Source organism: Nannobrachium achirus (genome assembly GCF_963921795.1).
Source record: "Nannobrachium achirus genome assembly, chromosome: 19".
NCBI classification, from domain to species: domain Eukaryota; kingdom Metazoa; phylum Chordata; class Actinopteri; order Myctophiformes; family Myctophidae; genus Nannobrachium; species Nannobrachium achirus.
In genome coordinates this window covers 41,599,304-41,617,396 of record NC_137826.1, presented here as the reverse complement: position 1 = coordinate 41,617,396, position 18,093 = coordinate 41,599,304, and the positions used below count along the sequence as shown (strand labels likewise).

Here is an 18,093-nt window from a genome sequence, read left to right as displayed (position 1 = left end):
TTCTATTCATATGTATGTCTCTAATTTTATGTTATGGAAAATAAAAATAATTGATAACAAAAAAAAAAAAAAAATGAAATTGTCCGCTTTATCCGTGCGGATAAACGCGCCTGTGTGCAAAGGGCTTAAATCTGAGTGCATTCTTCCCCACACATGCAAGGAGAGCTCCTCTTCCATCAAAAATTGAGAGAGAGAGCACTATAGCTGAACTGCACTTCAGCATGTCTTTACCGTTTAGAAGTGCATGGCAGAAAGGCGCTGGCAACACAAAACACATTTCTATGGACACTTGATATGCAGATTTATGTGGAAGGCTGCAGCATACTTCTTGCGGGAAACTACATTTGGCAAGGTCATAAGAACAAAAAATGATGTAATAAAACGAAAATGAAGGCATTACCCTGCCAAAGTTCTTCTTGGCTCTTCTTGCACCTCCAAGATTTTCTAAGCAGCCAAACATCACTGCAGGGACACGTAGTGCAGTGGCTCAACAGGTAGAGAAGCCGTTTGGGAATCGGAAGATCCCTGGTTCGATCACTGGCTCCCCCCCACATCTGAATAAGTGTCCTTATTAACAGCTTATGATGAGAAGGATGGTGCCTTGAATGGTTTATATTATTTTCCTCCACTGTCATGGGTGAATGGATGAACGTGTTGCACTGTAAAGTGCTTTGGATAAAGGTGCTAAATTCAGCATTTCCCAAATGACATATAAAATCAAATTTAAAACAATGTTGTCTTTGGAGAACTTGTTCGGTTTCGGTCGAGCAAAGAAAATGTACTTCTTTAAAGTATGCTGCCAGGGCTGGGGCCGCCAGCATGGTGGTCTGGGCACCCTAGGCTGCCAACATGAATCTCCCTCATATCTCTTCCATTTCTTTCTGTCCTTGGACTGCATTATCTTGTTTCCCACCTCCACTCTCTTTCTTACTTACCTTTCTATCTCTACTCCCCATCTGTTTCTCATCTCTCCCTATCTCCATCTCCCTCCCTCTCTCTCTCTCTCTCTCTCTCTCTCTCTCTCTCTCTCTCTCTCTCTCTCTCTCTCATTTTGTCCTGCAATCCACAGAGCTGTCAAAATAAACTGACAACACTGTGTGGGGGAACATCTTTACAAATACAATATAACAGCAATCAAAGTTATCCCAGCAAGACAATAGAGTCCACTCGCCAAGATAAATACTCGCCCCACTCTGTATTTCCCGTCTCTCTTTATCTCTTTCTGACACTCTCTTTCTCTGCTTTGCTCACAGTGTTTCCGCTCTCCTTCCTCTCTCTCCACTCAGTGCATCCACCTCTCTCTGTGTGATCCACCACTCTCTCTACTGTGGCTCATTGGAAGCGGGATGAGTGAAAACCCAAAAAGGACCAAAGTGGCACCAAACATTATTGCTATGTCTGCTTATTATAAGTGACTTTAGGTTTCTTTTTTATTTAAGGTTGCTTCTTGAAAATATTGGTATTTGTGGGTTGCGGCTTTTGGGCTTTTTTCTAAAGTTGATTTGCTTATAATGTTGTTTAAGGGGACTGCCCATAAGTCCGAAGGTTCATTAGTCCGAATGTTCATTAGTCCGAATTTAGTTAGGGTTACTGAGGTTAAGGTTAGGGTTAGGGTTAGAGTTAGGCATAGTATTCTTAACAATTTCGGACTAATGAACCTTCGGACCAATGCCATGGCACCGTTGTTTAAACCAGTGGTTCTAAAAAAAAAGGTACCCGTATTTTCCGGACTATAAGGCGCACTTAAAAGCCTTTAATTTTCTCAAAAAACTACAGTGCGCCTTATAGTCCAGTGCGCCTTATATATGGATCATTCATTGACATTGACATTCCCTTTAGCACAGCTCCATCTGTTTGATGCATAACGCAACGGTAGCGTCTATTATGTGCGCCTTATAGTCAGGTGCGCCTTATATATGAAAACAGTTTGAAAATAGACCATTCATTGACAGTGCGCCTTATAGTCAGGTGCGCCTTATAGTCCAGAAAATACTGTAATACTTTTCTAATTGGCTATTTTCAAATAGCCAATTTGGCCTATATAGTCGCTTCTTTTCGGCTTGTTTTCAGAGACCTGTTTGCTTATTTCCCTTGCAAAATCTGGCAACGCTGGCACCAAAGTGTCTTTGAGCAAGGCACTGAACCTGCTCCCTGGGCACAACACATTGTTTAGGATGGGTTCAGAGCAGAGGACACACAACTGTAGGCCTACGTCTGGCTGTTTGAAATGTCCCCTTCTCCATACCACCTGTCTCCTCATGTTTCTGCCTCTTCTCCTCATGTTAGCTCTTAACCACTGCATGATTACATGATAAAAACTGACCCGCTGTTTGTGTCCCACTCCCACACAAGTGATTCTCAGCCTTCTTTCATTTCAAGCTACCCCATTTTATATGTCATTTCTTTGGTTTTATCTCTCGGACCCCACTGTAAAATCCTCAGGTACATTTAATAATAATAGTTATACCTACTCCACCCGCGAGGGAAATTCAGTATTTTCAGCCCAACCCAGCTGATTTGCTGCCCACAAGGAGCTCATGAGCAATTAGTGTTTAAGAGTCTTGCTCAGGGACACACATCGACATTGTTGGCCTGGCCTGGAATCGAACCTGGGACAACCAGGGGCTCTGGTTCCCCAGGCAGGGGGATCTGGGGATCAATCATTTAGCACGGGACCCCCCTGGATACCCCCACAAGGACCCCTGGTGGTTCCCGGACCCCATGCACATTGGGGGGTGTCCTACATTACATGGTACACTGTGTCTACATCCTCTAACCTTGCCCTAACCTCCAATCCACCCCTCCACAACTTCCTTCCTTCTCTTCTTCTTATAAGCTCATCATCCACCAAACCCATTCATCCTGTCATCTCTACGCACTTGTGATGACAATGCCTGCATTCATTGTCACAAAGGTCACTATATGGGACATGCCTCTCAGGCCATCAGACCCCTAAACAATTTATTCTCCCTCCCACTGTATTCTTTTCATGCAATGATATTCAGTAATATACAGTCAGTGTTTTTGCCCAGAATAAGTTTATTTTAATGTTTCTGCACTAACACGCAACACATACACTTTACAGTACAGTACATGCCAATATACATTTTGCATTATTAGGCCTACAATTTACAATTTAGGCATTTAGCAGACACTCTTAATCCAGAGCGATTTACAATAATCAAGGAGAGCACAAGGTTATTACATCAAATGCATATAGAAATAGTCATCTAAAAACATACGTAAACCAAGAACCTATCATCAGCCTAACAGTAGAATAATCAAAAACTAAAAATCTAATAAAATCAATAATCTGTACATCAAAGCTATACACACTAGGATGCCAGATCAACAATGACCTGACATCAGTCTATATACTGTAACATGTTATCTAAATGACATTTTAGCCTTTGTATAAGCCTGTATGGTCAAGTGCTATGGTAAATGCTATGGGCTAAGGTGGAGGTGAGTCTTCAGATTACGACAGAAACTATTACTGCTTAAATTTTTTAAACTGGTATTGTTTGTCTTGTTGAATTGTTTTATTATTAAAGTATCTTGTTTTCTTTTTATATTGTTAGCACAGTTAGCACAGTCTGTGCATTCTATATACAGGTCCAATATTTCAATGTGTGATAAATAAACCTTTTGGATTTTGAATGAATGATCCATGGGTCGGCGGTTCAAATCCCAGCTTCTCCTGTCTACATGTCGAAGTGTCCTTGGGCAAGACACTGAACCCCTAGTTGCTCCCGGTGAGCTGGTTGGTGCCTTGCATGGTTTTCACCGCCACCGGTGTATGAATGTGTGTGTGAATGGGTGAATGTAAAGCACATTGTAAAGCGCTTTGGATAAAAGCGCTATATAAATGCACCATTTACCATTTACCATTTTGAATCATCTCCATTTTCCATTCCAGTCCAATGTTAGTGCTATATGTCTTGATGACACACACCAGGCTAGCTCCCAGCCACCTAGCAGGGTGACAAAGGAAATGACTGATGACCGTCCGCACCCATAGAGCTGCTTAATAGGTTGACAGGTCTGCTGTTGCTTTAGTCTTTAGTCCTTGTTGCCGTCAACGTCTCATTGTGAACACTCCTGTAAGTTATCTGTTGACTGCAGCGTGCTTGATCATGTGTAAGACAAATTCTCAAAATGGTTCAATAAATTGGCAGTCAATCAGTCAAAGCAGTGCTGTGCTGGCTCATCTGGACCAACCGGTGGAAAAGCTGTTTCCTCTGGTCAGCCAGACAGTGACGTACACTGGACGAACTGCCTCGAGGGCTGCAGAGATGACAGCTGTATGTATCACAAAGCCTCAAGCTACAGCACGTTTCCTCCAAAATCACCTACTCTAATAGAAAGGAGTAATAAAAAGGGGAGCCTTTATTACTCCCACTGGCCACCCTTTGGAAACATCAGACCCCTTGCTCCATCAACTGCTTCCTGCCTACAAGCAGATGCAATCCTGCATTGAACAAGTCAACTGGGAGATCTTTAAGCAAGCACGCCTCTAGGAATGTTTAAGCAAGCACGCCTCGGGTGGCAGTGACACAGGGGTAGAGTGGCCGGTAGAGCGGCCACTCTACACAGTTCGATCCCGGGCTCCCCCAGAGTGTCGAAGTGTCCTTGAGCAAGACACTGAACGCCTAATTGCTCTCGATGAGCAGGATAGTGACTTGCATGGCATTGGTTTCCTCTGCCATCGGTGTGTGAATGTGTGTGTGTACATTTACCATTTATGTCAATGAGCTCTCAGTCACAATTACTAGTTTTATCATTAAGTGCATTGATGATGATGTTCCAAAAAAGTACTGTTCGGATTTATCCACCAGAAACCATGGATTAATGGCGAGTGAGACTGTCGTTTTTCATGGTGGTGTGGTTAGAAAATCATGTATCATTCAACATTTTCACAGTGTGAGTGTCATGAAGTGTAATATTTTTCTTGCACCAAAATGTAGTAGATTTTTTTATACAAATATTTAATTTGTAAACAGTGTCTCCTGCTCCACCATAATTAATAGGATGATGCTGAAACTAATTTGGAGAAAAATACAACTTTATAGTAGTTTTGGGCCTTTGGATGGCAATCTTTGAAACTTTTCAAATTGGCATAATCATCCATGACAATTCTCCACACCTCACATCATACACCATCCATCAATCCATCTTCAACCGCTTATCCGGAATCAGGTCGCGAGGGTAACAGTTCCAACAGAGATTTCCAGTGTTCCCTCTCCTGAGCAACATTATCCACTTCCCCCTTGGGGATCCCCAGGCGTTCCCTGGCCAGTGTGGAGATGTAATCCTTCCATCTGGTCTTTGGTCTGCCAGGGGGTCTGCCCCCAGCGGGACGTGCATAGAAGACCTCCCTAGCGAGACACTCGGGAGGCATCCATACTAGATGCCCGAACCACCTAAGCTGACTCCTTTCCAAGTGAAGGAGTACTCTGAGTCTCACTCGAGTGACTGAACTTCTCACCCTATCTCTAAGGGAGATACCAGCCACCTGTCTGAGAAAACTCAATTCGGCCAATTGTACTCGCAACCTTATTCTTTCGGTTATGACCCACACTTCATGACCATAGGTGAGAGTAAGAACAAAGATTGCTCGGTAGACAGAGAGCTTTGCCTTCTGCATCAACTCTCTTTTTGTCACAACAGTGCGGATCAGCGACTGCTGTTCAGATTCTCCGGCTGATCACAGTCACACACCACACCACATTAAATCACATTCACTGCCAATACAAACTAAGCGAACTGATTGTGGTTGGAGAGTTCTAGGTTCTCTAAAGTACATCAAGGTTTTATTTCTCCACTAAGGTTTCAGATTTATCACAAAGGCTTTAAAACAAGAGAGCAAACTGACTTCGTGGTTTCGGTGTGTCATGCTCACGCGGATCAGTGGTTGATCAGCCACCTCACAAACATTGTCACGAATCTCCTTTCATCTTTCACAACTGAAGCAAGACTTGTGCAAGTTTGTTTTTGATGCTAAAGAGATTTCATTACATTTTTGTGGTTCTAGTCCCCATGTGGTAGCTTTCTGTGCAGGTTATCCTGTCTATACCAGGGTTTCTCAAAGTGGGTGCTGTGCTGTGACACTAGGGTGGATCTTAAATGACCTTTTTCTGATTTTCTTGAGTCTCAATTATGTTCCAATGTACAAAAAACTGCTTTGGTTAAAATTTGGTTGAATTTCAAGCATATTTAGAGGTAGCTCAATCAAGTCAAAGATTGTACATTTTATTGGTCAAAATCGAATTGCACTGCAGGCACATTTAAGTTATACATTACACATTATTCTTATACTAAGCACAGAAATGATATTTTTTAAGCTTACAAATCTAAACACAAATCTGATTACATGTTTGTCATATGTCAAACCAGAATTAATGTATTGTAGGTAATAGCAAAGCAAAGAATGTCAATTTGCAATTTTTCATTTAACGTGCACAATGACATGTCTTTATTGCACACTCTTCAATCATACTCACAACACACAACAAGTACACAGCCCCACTTCCTTGTTTACCCCCAAAACCCCCGAAAGTCACTGCAGTATAGCAATTCAGTAGTTACTGATCAATTAAAGTTTGTTTACGGCTATCGGGATACTTGTGCCGATAGTCCTGCACAATTTGCAGCAAGTATTGGAGTTGGGACTCATCTTTAGTAATGAGACCACAATATTCTTGTATTAGGTCAACCCCACACTCTGCATGATCATTAACAACATTCATCGCCTTCACTACAGCCAGAGCTTCTTGGTAGTCCTCCCTGGGCTCCCACTCAAAGCACCTTGGAAAAAATCTTCAATGTTCTTCCTTGCAATTGTTCCAAGGTCAACAGTAATTCTCTTCATATGCCCCTGTTCACCATAAGTGATTGGAAAACTTTTGAGAAGCAGCTTTAGACACCTCTGCATTTATTGATGAACCGGATACCTCGCTGCTCGAGGTATCCGGTTCAGAGCTCCAGGAGCTACCCATCATGCCCGTTGGATGGCAAAGGTTATTTATTGTATGAAGATCTGGATGTTTCATGGCCAATTCAAACTGACCTTCAGGGAAGAAAAAGCATGCATGGATTTGTGCATTTTTGCAGTTTGCAATTATGTGAAGGCATGGATGATGGCACCTGTTGCTGTCAGCGCTCCACTAAATTACTTGGCAGCTGTTAAAATCGTTGCTGGAATATTCATCAATAAATACTGAGGTGTCTAAAGCTGCTTCTCAAAAGTGTTCCAATCACTTATGGTATTTTGCTCCAGAGATTGTCGGACTTGCATTGTTTGACAGTCAAGTGAGCGCGCAAACGAAGAGGCTGATGGTGAGAGCCATGAAAGATGGAAATGAAGATCATGAACTGAGAATTACTGTTGACCTTGGAACAATTGCAAGGAAGAACATTGAAGTGCTTTTCAAAATGATGGATCTCCCAGATGACTTCCTTGACGTTGATCCCGATGAGTGGGAGCCCAGGGTAGACTACCAAGAAGCTCTGGCTGTAGTGAAGGCAATGAATGTTGTCAATGATCATGCAGAGCGTGGGGTTGACCTAATACAAGAATATTGTGGTCTCATTACTAAAGATGAGTCCCAACTCCAATACTTGCTGCAAATTGTGCAGAACCATCGGCACAAGTATCCCGATAGCCGTAAACAAACTTTAATTGATCAGTAACTACTGAATTGCTATACTGCAGTGACTTTCGGGGTTTTGGGGGGTAAACAAGGAAGTAGGGCTGTGTACTTGTTGTGAGTATGATTGAAGAGTGTGCAATAAAGACATGTCATTGTGCACGTTAAATGAAAAATAGCAATTTGTCATTCTTTGCTTTGCTATTTCCTACAATACATTAATTCTGGTTTGACATATGACAAACATGTAATCAGATTTGTGTTTAGATTTGTAAGCTTAAAAAATATAATTTCTGTGCTTAGTATAAGAATAATGTGTAATGTATAACTTAAATGTGCCTGCAGTGCAATTCGATTTTGACCAATAAAATGTACAATCTTTGACTTGATTGAGCTACCTCTAAATATGCTTGAAATTCAACCAAATTTTAACCAAAGCAGTTTTTTGTACATTGGAACATAATTGGGGGGTGAGACTCAAGAAAATCTAAAAAAGGTAATTTAAGATCCACCCTACTGTGACACCCTAGGGTGCTGTGACACAAGTCCAGGGGTGCCACAGAATACTTTGCTAATATTTGGATTTTATCAATCAAATAGCAGTGACGCGTTGTGAGCTTGTAGATCGGCTATTTTTGGTGACTGTTCCCCCCAGAATAGAAATGGTGGGGTTGAAAAAAAGTTTAAAAGTTATTTTCGATATGTCCTAATGGAAAAAGATATTCTCTCCAGTTTTCCTCATGACAAACTCTATCTTTGGGGGAAAGATTTACATATTTATGTAGCGTTAATATTAGAAAATTGGGTGCCGTAAAGTAACAATGTAATTCAGGGGTGCCGTGAATGAAAAGGTTATTATGGGTGCCTTGAGAACCACTATACTACTGTCTGTCTATACCATCATGCATGGTGGTTCCACCCGGGCTGGGGGCCATACTGTACAGTATATTATCTTCTGCTCAAGCAGCTTATAGCAGCTATCCTGTCTCTATTTCTCAAAACATTCCAACATGACATCAACGCACATATGTACAATAATATCCACGCTGCCGGGTGGAAACCGTGTATGCCCAAAACTGTGACTTAAAGAACCTGTGTTCCAATTTGGATCAGATGTAATTATTATTTAGTCAAAAGCTCTCCTTAATATTTTTCATATACTTTTGGTTCAATATTTATAAACCCCACAGACAAACGTAACCATTTTCACTTTAATGTTCACTTTTGCTTAAAACAAATTCTGAAATACAGTAGCAGAAATAACCGATCTACAAGCTCACAATAGAGGGGAATCAGAAGTTCGATCCTGGGAACCCCCAGAGTTAGTGTTGAAGTGTCCTTGAGCAAGAACCCCTAATTGCTCCATATGCTAGTGCATGTGTATGTGAATGGGTGAATGTAATGCACAATCATTGTAAAGCACCTTGGATAAAGGTGCTATATAAATGCTCCATTTACCATTTACAATGTGTTGTGATGCGATGCATGGCGAGCTTGTAGATCACCCATTTTTCTACCTTTGTGTTGTATGTAGTATTACGTTACGATGGACATTAATTTACGAAAAGAAAAAAGAAATGTTGAAATACAGATACAAGGTTTCTGCCTGACAGCAAACAATAACATGTTCTGTAAGAAGATTTATATACAATATGAAAGCTAAATGTAAAATTGATCCAATAATCTTTAGGCATTTTACCACTATCTCTGCCCAGCTGTCAAAACATTGTGTGTTCACTTCATGCTGTTGACTTTCAACTTTCAAGGAAGCTGAGAAAACACTGCAAAGCAGGTCAAAGTGTCAAAATGTGTCTAATAAGGTCTTGACTGCATCAACCAGTAACGCAGTTTCCTCAAGCTTAGATTATAATCTGTTAGTGTAGGTCATGCAACCTAAAACTAGTGACTTCCTCTAGACCTACCACCTGTGCCCTGGATCCAATCCCTTCTCCACTCTTCCAGACGATCGCACCTGACCTACTCCCCTTCATAACCGCCATCATCAACAGTTCTGTAACCTCAGGCTGTGTCCCAGCTGCCTTCAAGGCAGCCAGAGTATCACCACTCCTCAAAAAAACAACTCTTGACCCCTCGGACGTCAAGAACTACAGACCGGTATCCCTCCTCTCATTTCTTTCAAAAACCCTTGAACGTGTGGTCTCTAACCAGCTTTCTCTCCATCTCTCACAGAACAACCTGCTGGATCCCAACCAGTCAGGTTTTAAACCGGCCCATTCTACAGAAACGGCACTCCTAGCAGTCACAGAAGCACTCCATGTTGCCCAGGCTGCCTCCCACTCTGCAGTCCTGATCCTTCTGGATCTATCAGCGGCATTCGACACAGTGAATCACCAGCTGCTCCTGGACACCCTTGCTGACCTAGGCATCACCGGGACGGCACTAAAGTGGTTCTCCTCCTACCTGTCGGACCGGACCTATCAGGTCTCATGGAAAGGTTTGCTTTCATCCCCCCGAACCCTCCAAACGGGAGTCCCCCAGGGATCCGTACTTGGCCCTCTGCTTTTCTCCCTGTACACCAAATCCCTTGGTGCTGTAATCTCTGCTCACAATCTATCCTTTCACTGCTATGCTGATGACACTCAACTGTTTTTGTCCTTCCCCCCTTCTGCCACCCAGGTGGAAGAACGCATTGCTGCATGTCTGGCCGACATCTCACAGTGGATGTCAGCCCACCACCTTAAGCTGAACCCGGACAAGACGGAGCTACTCTTCTTCCCAGCTAAGTCTTGCCCCATGCAAGATCTCACTATTTCCATAGATAATGCATTGGTGACTTCAGTTCCTACTGCTAGAAATCTTGGTGTGGTCCTGGACAGCCAGCTATCATTCAAGGCACACATTGCATCAGTCACCCGGTCCTGTAGGTTCACACTCTATAACATCCGTAAAATCAGACCCTTCCTCACCCAGGAGGCAGCCCAGCTCCTCATTCAGACATCTGTCTTATCAAAGCTTGACTATTGTAACTCTCTCCTCACTGGTCTCCCGGCTTGTGCACTTAAACCTCTCCAACTGATCCAAAATGCCACGGCACGACTGGTCTTCAACCAGCCTAAGTTCTCACATGTCTCTCCCCTTCTCCGCAGCCTCCACTGGCTCCCGGTTGCGGCCCGCACTGAATACAAAACACTGATGCTGACCTTCAAAGCAGCCAAAGGTATGGCTCCTCCATACCTCCAAAACCTGATCAACCCCTACACCCCCACCCGTTCACTTAGATCAGCTAACACAGGGATGCTGACAGAACCCTCGCTAAAAACTCCAGGGCAAAAATCCACTCGTCCGAGACAGTTTGCCCTCCTGGCCCCCAAGTTGTGGAATAAACTCCCTGTCGCACTTAGAACAAAGGACTCACTCGCTAGCTTTCGCCGTGGACTGAAGACTCACCTTTTCAGACTCCACCTAAACCCTTAGCACTACAGAAAAAATCAATGACCATACATGAAGCAAGTTAGCATTTGTTTTTGTTTTTAGGTTTTTAAGAACTTTGATTATATTGTGTTTTTTTTTCTAGATAGATATACATTTGCATTTGTTATATTGTTGATGATGTACTGACATATTATCTTGTTTATTATTGTGATGTTATCTGCTCATTGTAAGTCGCTTTGGATTAAAAGCGTCTGCTAAATGCCTAAACTGTAAACTGTAAACTGTAAACCTCATTGACAAAACTCTGACCGACCGCCCTCCCTTGATCCCTTGTGGAGGGACGTTGCTGTGTGCCGAAAGTAGCTGTCTACAAGCTCATAGCGCGTCACAAAAGCATTGTGAGCTTATAGATCGGGTATTTCTGGCAAGCGACACAAGGCTAATAGGCTTGACATGACCTGAAGTTAGGTTGGTGAAACCCTTTATACGTAGGCTACATCTTATCCAAGGATAACAAAATATTCAAAGTTTTGGGTCTGAGAGGTTAAATCTCATCAAATGGTGGTCAGTGGCTCAAACAAATGATAGAATAAATAATGGATATGAAAAGTGTCGAAAATGAAAACCACTGAGTATCAAATGCCATGTTGGGGACCAAAACAGGTGTTTCAATTTGTTCTATGCCAATCAGACAAATTGAAACACCTGTGTTGGTCCCCAACATGTAGGACTACATTTCAAACTCATGAATAGCAGATCTAGATCGTCTATTTCCGACAAACGTTGAACCCAGAATAGGAGAGCTAGGGTTCAAGAGGGCTCTCTCTCTCTGTCTCGTTATCTCCTGGCCCACATGTTCCCCTTTCTCTGCTCTATTTCTCATGTAGCCTACTGTTAATGCATGTCACCCACCACCCAACCCCATAGTTATACCAGTCTTTCTCAAAGAAATTGGGCATGTCATTATAGGTTAAACATTTTATGTGTATTAAATTGTTAAAAATTGTAACATTTTAAAAAATAATCATATTTGACGCATGCTCTCTGTGCATTCTTGTGTTCCTGTGTGTGTGTGTGTGTGTGTGTGTGTGTGTGTGTGTGTGTGTGTGTGTGTGTGTGTGTGTGTGTGTGTGTGTGTGTGTGTGTGTGTGTGTGTGTGTGTGTGTGTGTGTGTGTGTGTGTGTGTGTGCGCGCGCGCGCGCGCGTACATGACAGATGAAGTGTCCACAAGTTGACCTAGATCTGAATGTTTCTAGCAGAAACATTAATGTTAGTCAGCACCTTTCTCTATCGCTCTTGTTCTCCAAGCTCCCTTTCATCACACTCTATCTTGTCTAGTCTCACTTCATTGTTCAACTTCTCTTTCGTTTCTCTCACTCTCTGTCTCTCTCTCTTTCTCTCTCTAAATATTTTCCTTGTTGTTTTTTGCTGCTTGTCCTCACCACTCTGTCTATCTTTCATCGCCATTTCCCTTCCTCTCCTCCATTATGCCCTTTCTCTTCACTTTATCACAGCAACTAGACTTACCTAGTGCTTGCAAATGATCCTTAGCATAGGCCTATATGTTCCTCTTAGGTCAAGAGATCTATATTGCCCTGCCTGCAGCAGCAGTGCAAGGCAGGGTATTGTAATATGTGCTTTGTAATATGTGTATGTGCTTTGTTTGTTTGTGGTTTGCAAAGTAACTTTAGGACGCAGACTGGCGGATTCTCACAATACTTGAAATGATCATTTTGTCTAAATTCTCCTCTTTTATCACCTCCGTCAAGTATACTATAGTATACCAAAGTATAAGTACTCAAAGTTTTCCAAATGTGTCAAACCTTTTCAAAAGAAGCCGCGTTGTGAGCTTTGTGAGGGAGAAAGATTTATAAACTCTTCAGGGAAGGGAAGGAGACTGAAAGAGGCATAGGACACAGATCGTCGTTGGTGGTCAACTCTGACATATCTTCTTTCACCTTCACTTCAATTCCACAGGGTTCCTTCCTTGTCTCTGGAAGGATTCAGTGACCGTAAGAACAATACAGTAGGCCTGTGGCACTTACTTAACCTTGGAGGAGGTGATAAAAGAGGAGATGTTATGAGTAACTCATCATTTATTATCATTCCAAGTATTGTGAAAACCCGCCTGTCTGTCCTCAAGTGTTAATTCAATGACCTCATCCATTAAGGAAAGGATTCCAAATAAGCCTGCCGGCTTCATCCTTTCCTTGCACAGCATCTTGTTTCTTTGATATGTATTGTTCTATTTTGTTATATAATAATAATGTGCTAATAAATTAACTAAACTAAACTAGTACATATACCGGTACATTCTTGTGAAGTTAGTAATCACAAATAAATCAACCTCAAGTTCTCAAGACTATGCAGAGACAGTCTCAATAAGTTGCTGACCCTATATTTGGTTATTTGGTCTTTTCTTTACTATCTTAGATTTACAGTAAATGCCAGTGAAGTATTAAGAATTATTATAAAGGAAATGTTATAACCTCACCAGCTCGTATGCCAAGCAACTGTCAATGTGTCCCACCAGTAAGACGCGAGAAGTGACGTCGCCCTCAGAAACAACAGACACAATATGTCCATATATGGGCATTCCCAGATATGGGCTTAATATTGATGACATCAGTGATCTTGGCCATATATGGAGCGTGACAGACAGACATGATCTTGCAGGTTTACATCATACTAAATGCAACCTACGGTCGCAATAACCACGTTGTGTTCAGATAGAATTCCACCACATCACATTACTCAGCAGTAATATGAGTCACTGTATTTACACTTAATTCAGATTTCTCTTTCCCATGACAAAAGCTGCCTGCAGCACAATTCCACTTCCATGACCACTGTAATAATCTGACTGGTGTTGGACACAATGGACAGTTAACATTTTCAAATGTCTTTCTTACTAGCAAGCTGAATCCAGGGACAAGTCTGACTTCTCTTTGCCTCAGCTAGAGTTGGGATTATCAAGTTATCAAGTTTGATGTATGTCCTGCCTCGTCTCACAAGCCTCTCAACAAGCATTGTGCCATGAAGAATAAACTCGTCTTTGCTCTAGCATGTCTGTTAGTGGCTGTATGGTCCAGTGAGGCATGTTTCCCCTGTGCTCTCCAGCATGTGAACGTCCTAACTGAATCAGATCATTCTTCTCAGTCCAAACAGCACCAGATCCAGACACACCATCAGTCCAGAGTCTGTGTAAACCAAGGTCTTTCCATATGGGGGGGACAGGGGAGAGACGTATGGTGATGTTTAAGGCTTGTTTAGGCTCACACAGGCATGTCTAGTCTACGGTCCAGGTCCAGACAGATTGATAGGTTGTGATCTATGAAGTGTTACTTGTGGGCCGTTTTCTTAATTATTTTCTTTCTTTCCCACTGAAAAAAAAAGAAGTAGAGTAGCCAATACATTTTGTACCCCCTTTTTCTCCACACTTTAGTCGTTATGCCAATTAATGACCAAGCCCTCATTTCTGTGTGCTTGGTCACTGCAGTTGCATCCTACTGACTCACCTGCCAGTGAGGAGCCCCCGCCGGGAGGACGTCGAGCCTTCATCCTACTCCTCCTACCCAACACTCTCAGCCGACAGGTGCCACCCCCAGCCCATAGGATTTCATATCAGCCTCTCTGCTCGGCTTCCCTCCCCCGAATAGAGGCTAATTCACCCTTTGTCAAGTCCCGCCCCTCTTTGCACCCATTGGTTGCTGTGTCTTGGTGGGACAAAAATCCTTTCTCTCCATCCACTACCATAGAAATTCCGTTGCTTCTTATTGTTATTTTGTGTATTCAATTCTCATTTTAAACATGGTTTCAGTAAAAGGAAACCTCTCAGGTGAAGTATAGTGACTGGGCAAGTTTTTAAATGTTTTTATTTCTCCAAAAATTATGTTTTAGCAAATTCAAAATAAAAAATCACACTCGTGTGAACTGAGCGGTGGTGTGTGTGTGTGTGTGTGTGTGTGTGTGTGTGTGTGTGTGTGTGTGTGTGTGTGTGTGTGTGTGTGTGTGTGTGTGTGTGCAACAGCGCCCCTCCCTTAACATGTGTGGTCAGAAAAGGTTACTGCAGGGCCAGGCTACGGAGACATACAGACAGACAGACAGACAAACAGACAGACAGACAGACCCACACACACGGCCACGTATAGGAGCGTTGTGACCACCGCTCAAAGAGGTGGAAGTACATGTACTTCCACCTGCTGGTTGGTCAGTCAGGTACCAATCAGAAGGCTGACAAAGGGTTCATTTGTGTAGACGCCCCACAAAGCTGGATGCGCCGCGGTGGATTAGGACCCACAACCTCTGTGGTGGTGGGCAGGGATCTTACAACTGCACTACCCGAGCTAACATATCCCGCTTTGCTGCACAAGAAACAAAAGGACTTCAATTCAATTGCCTGGATTTCTTGCTCGGGTTTTTGTATCGTGATTCTCTCCATTAAATGTGACACCATTGACCCTGTGGAGTTACGGAGGCACCACCAGGGTGGCTGTGATGAGTGCCATCTGATACAGAGTCAACACGCATATCAGTGTTGACAAGAGCCCTGAGGGGACTCTGGTTTTGAAGGAAAAGACACTCTACCGACATCCTGTTGCATTACACACACACACACACACACACACACACACACACACACACACACACACACACACACACACACACACACACACACACACACACACACACACACACACACACACACAATCACACTCACACTCACACACACACACACACAGCTGGCAGGTCGCTCAAACAAGAGAAGCATAATCTTTTTTTTGTTTTTTGTTTTTTTGCCACGATTGCACTATCCTTACAAGTTATACCTTGTTGTAAAGGTGATTAAGCAACGATAACAATTATGTAAAACACAATACCAATTGGTAATATTGAAGGGGAAATTATTATCGTCCGAATTTAAGTTTCTGGACTTTTTTTTTTTTTTAAGATTTGTTTTTGGGCTTTTTATGCCTTTATTCGATAGGACAGTAGACTGACAGGAAATGGGTAGAGAGATGGGGAATGACATGTGGCAAAGGTCGTCCGGATCGGGAATCGAACCGGCGACGCCCACAGGCATCATAGCCTAGTATATGGTACGTGCCTTGACCACCAGGCCAGCGGGTGCCCCAAGTTTCTGGACTTTTGGGGGCAGTTTTATATAACATTTGTTTTACTTTTGCCTTAGAAGCTGGCCTCTGATTATATACCAGTGAAACGGCATGAGTCATGAGCGTGAGTGAGCATGACGCACACAGCCCCAAAACATTGTCATCGTGTGAAGAATGGCGAGCCTCATCTGGCCTCATCTCATCCATCCTGGAAGAGATCTGCTCAACTGACTTCTGTTTGGATTGGATGTCTCACAAAATCAGCTTTCAGGGAACGCACCTTCCCCGAGTTGTCATTGTTTTGTTGTTGTTGTTGGGCTCGGAAAACAGAGGATGGATTGTCAGCTCAGTCTGTAGAGTGTGTGTGCCTTGGAATCTCCTCCAGTTTCTGTTTTCAATACCACGCCACTGCTAAATCTATGTGTGACTAATGACTATCACATCTTGGATAACTATGACATGGTGAGATTGGTACCACTTTGAAACGTTCACCTAAATGTGTAGGCACAAGTGAGTAGAATTGTTCAGATGCTTTGAGCTAATCGATCTATTAGCCTTTATAAACACTTTGTCCCTAGGTGGCTCCGGTCTAAGAGCGTCTGCCAAATCCAAATGCCTACATTGTAATTGTAATTACTGGTTTCTGTAGCCCCGTAGTTGTAGGTCAAGCATTGTGATCGCCATTACACTGTGCCTTTTCATAGAACCCCAAAAACATTGTGCCTAATAACCTGATTCTAAGATAATTCATCTCTATTAGGCTTGCATCCACTGTACGTCTGAAAGCATTTCAGAATGAAACTGTTGATTCAGACAAATGTTTTGGCTGCGTGTCAGAATGCCGGTCTGTCACCCTGAAGCTCTGGGGCAGTATAGTAGGTGGAGACAGATGACAGACAACACTGACACTGACACTGACATGGAGGGATGCATGCAGACAGGCAGTGGCACGCACACTCCTACAGTCATGGGTGTCACAAGGAGGGGAAAAGTGGGACTGAGTTACTAGGCCCCAAGGTGGAGGGGCCTTAATTATTTCATAATTTAGCTATTGAAAAATAGCAGATATACAAGCTCACAAGTGCCGTGCTGCGAGCTTGTAGATCTGCTATTTTTGAAAAGTCGTGAAAATGTGCAAATCTTTGAATATATGTATTTTTTAAGTATTTTTTAAAATATTTTGAGATGGGGGGTCCGTGGCCAAATACATATCATTTTGGGGGTCCTTCACATGAAAAGGTTTGAGCACCACTGACATAGAAACATAGTTTTTTTCAAAAAACCTTATAGAAGGACTTGAAATATTCAAAGTCTTGCACAAATTTGAACACATTTTCAAAAATAGCAGATCTACAAGCTCGCAGAGCAGCGCTGTGAGCTTGTATATCTGCTATGTTTCAATAGTTAAAGCACAAAATAATGCGTAATAATGCGTTCTCAGTTCCCCCTATGAAGAACATTCATGGGGCCAGGGCCCAGAATTTGGTGTGACACCCCTGGATGCATGCGAGAAGGCAGTGGCACGTAGGTACACTCCTACAGTACAGCCATGAGATCTCACCCTCATCTGGTCCCAGTTGCTGACATTGTGCCCATGGACCAGACATCCGCTGCATCACATCAGACGCTCACACGCTCGCATGAATAACAAAAAAGTGAAGAAATCATTTCTTTCAAGTGTCCACTTAGCAGCAGCAGGAAGCAGAGGTGGCCTGGCAGGAAATGTCGTCCCTACAGTATGTGACTGTGGCTCTGCCAACACGTACAGATACTGTATACATACCTGTATAAGGTATGACTTATACCATACTGTCGGTACCACTCAGAACATTGACGTCCGCGCCCTCTATGAATTCTCACAGACTCCGACCTTTTTCAGAAGGAGTCCTGAGGTTTCTCTCAGAGCACAGCACAATGTCCTCGTACATGTGTAAACA

The 18,093-nt window shown here is 42.9% G+C and overlaps 2 protein-coding genes across 2 annotated transcripts in view; one reads left to right on the top strand and one right to left on the bottom strand.

Moving 5' to 3' along the window:
- The window catches only part of LOC308304072 (beta-2 adrenergic receptor-like), a gene marked incomplete at both ends in the record, with an annotated part of 35,393 nt that extends 20,790 nt beyond the window's left edge, over positions 1 to 14,603 (bottom strand). Inside the window, 2 exons of the mRNA XM_080748631.1 lie at positions 5,639 to 5,703; positions 14,561 to 14,603. Coding sequence (XP_080604757.1) covers positions 5,639 to 5,703; positions 14,561 to 14,603 — 108 coding nt within the window. The remainder of the gene's footprint in view (positions 1 to 5,638; positions 5,704 to 14,560) is intronic.
- hspa4a (heat shock protein 4a) overlaps positions 1 to 18,093 on the top strand; it is a 460,486-nt gene that overhangs the window by 145,968 nt on the left and 296,425 nt on the right. The window lies entirely within an intron of this gene.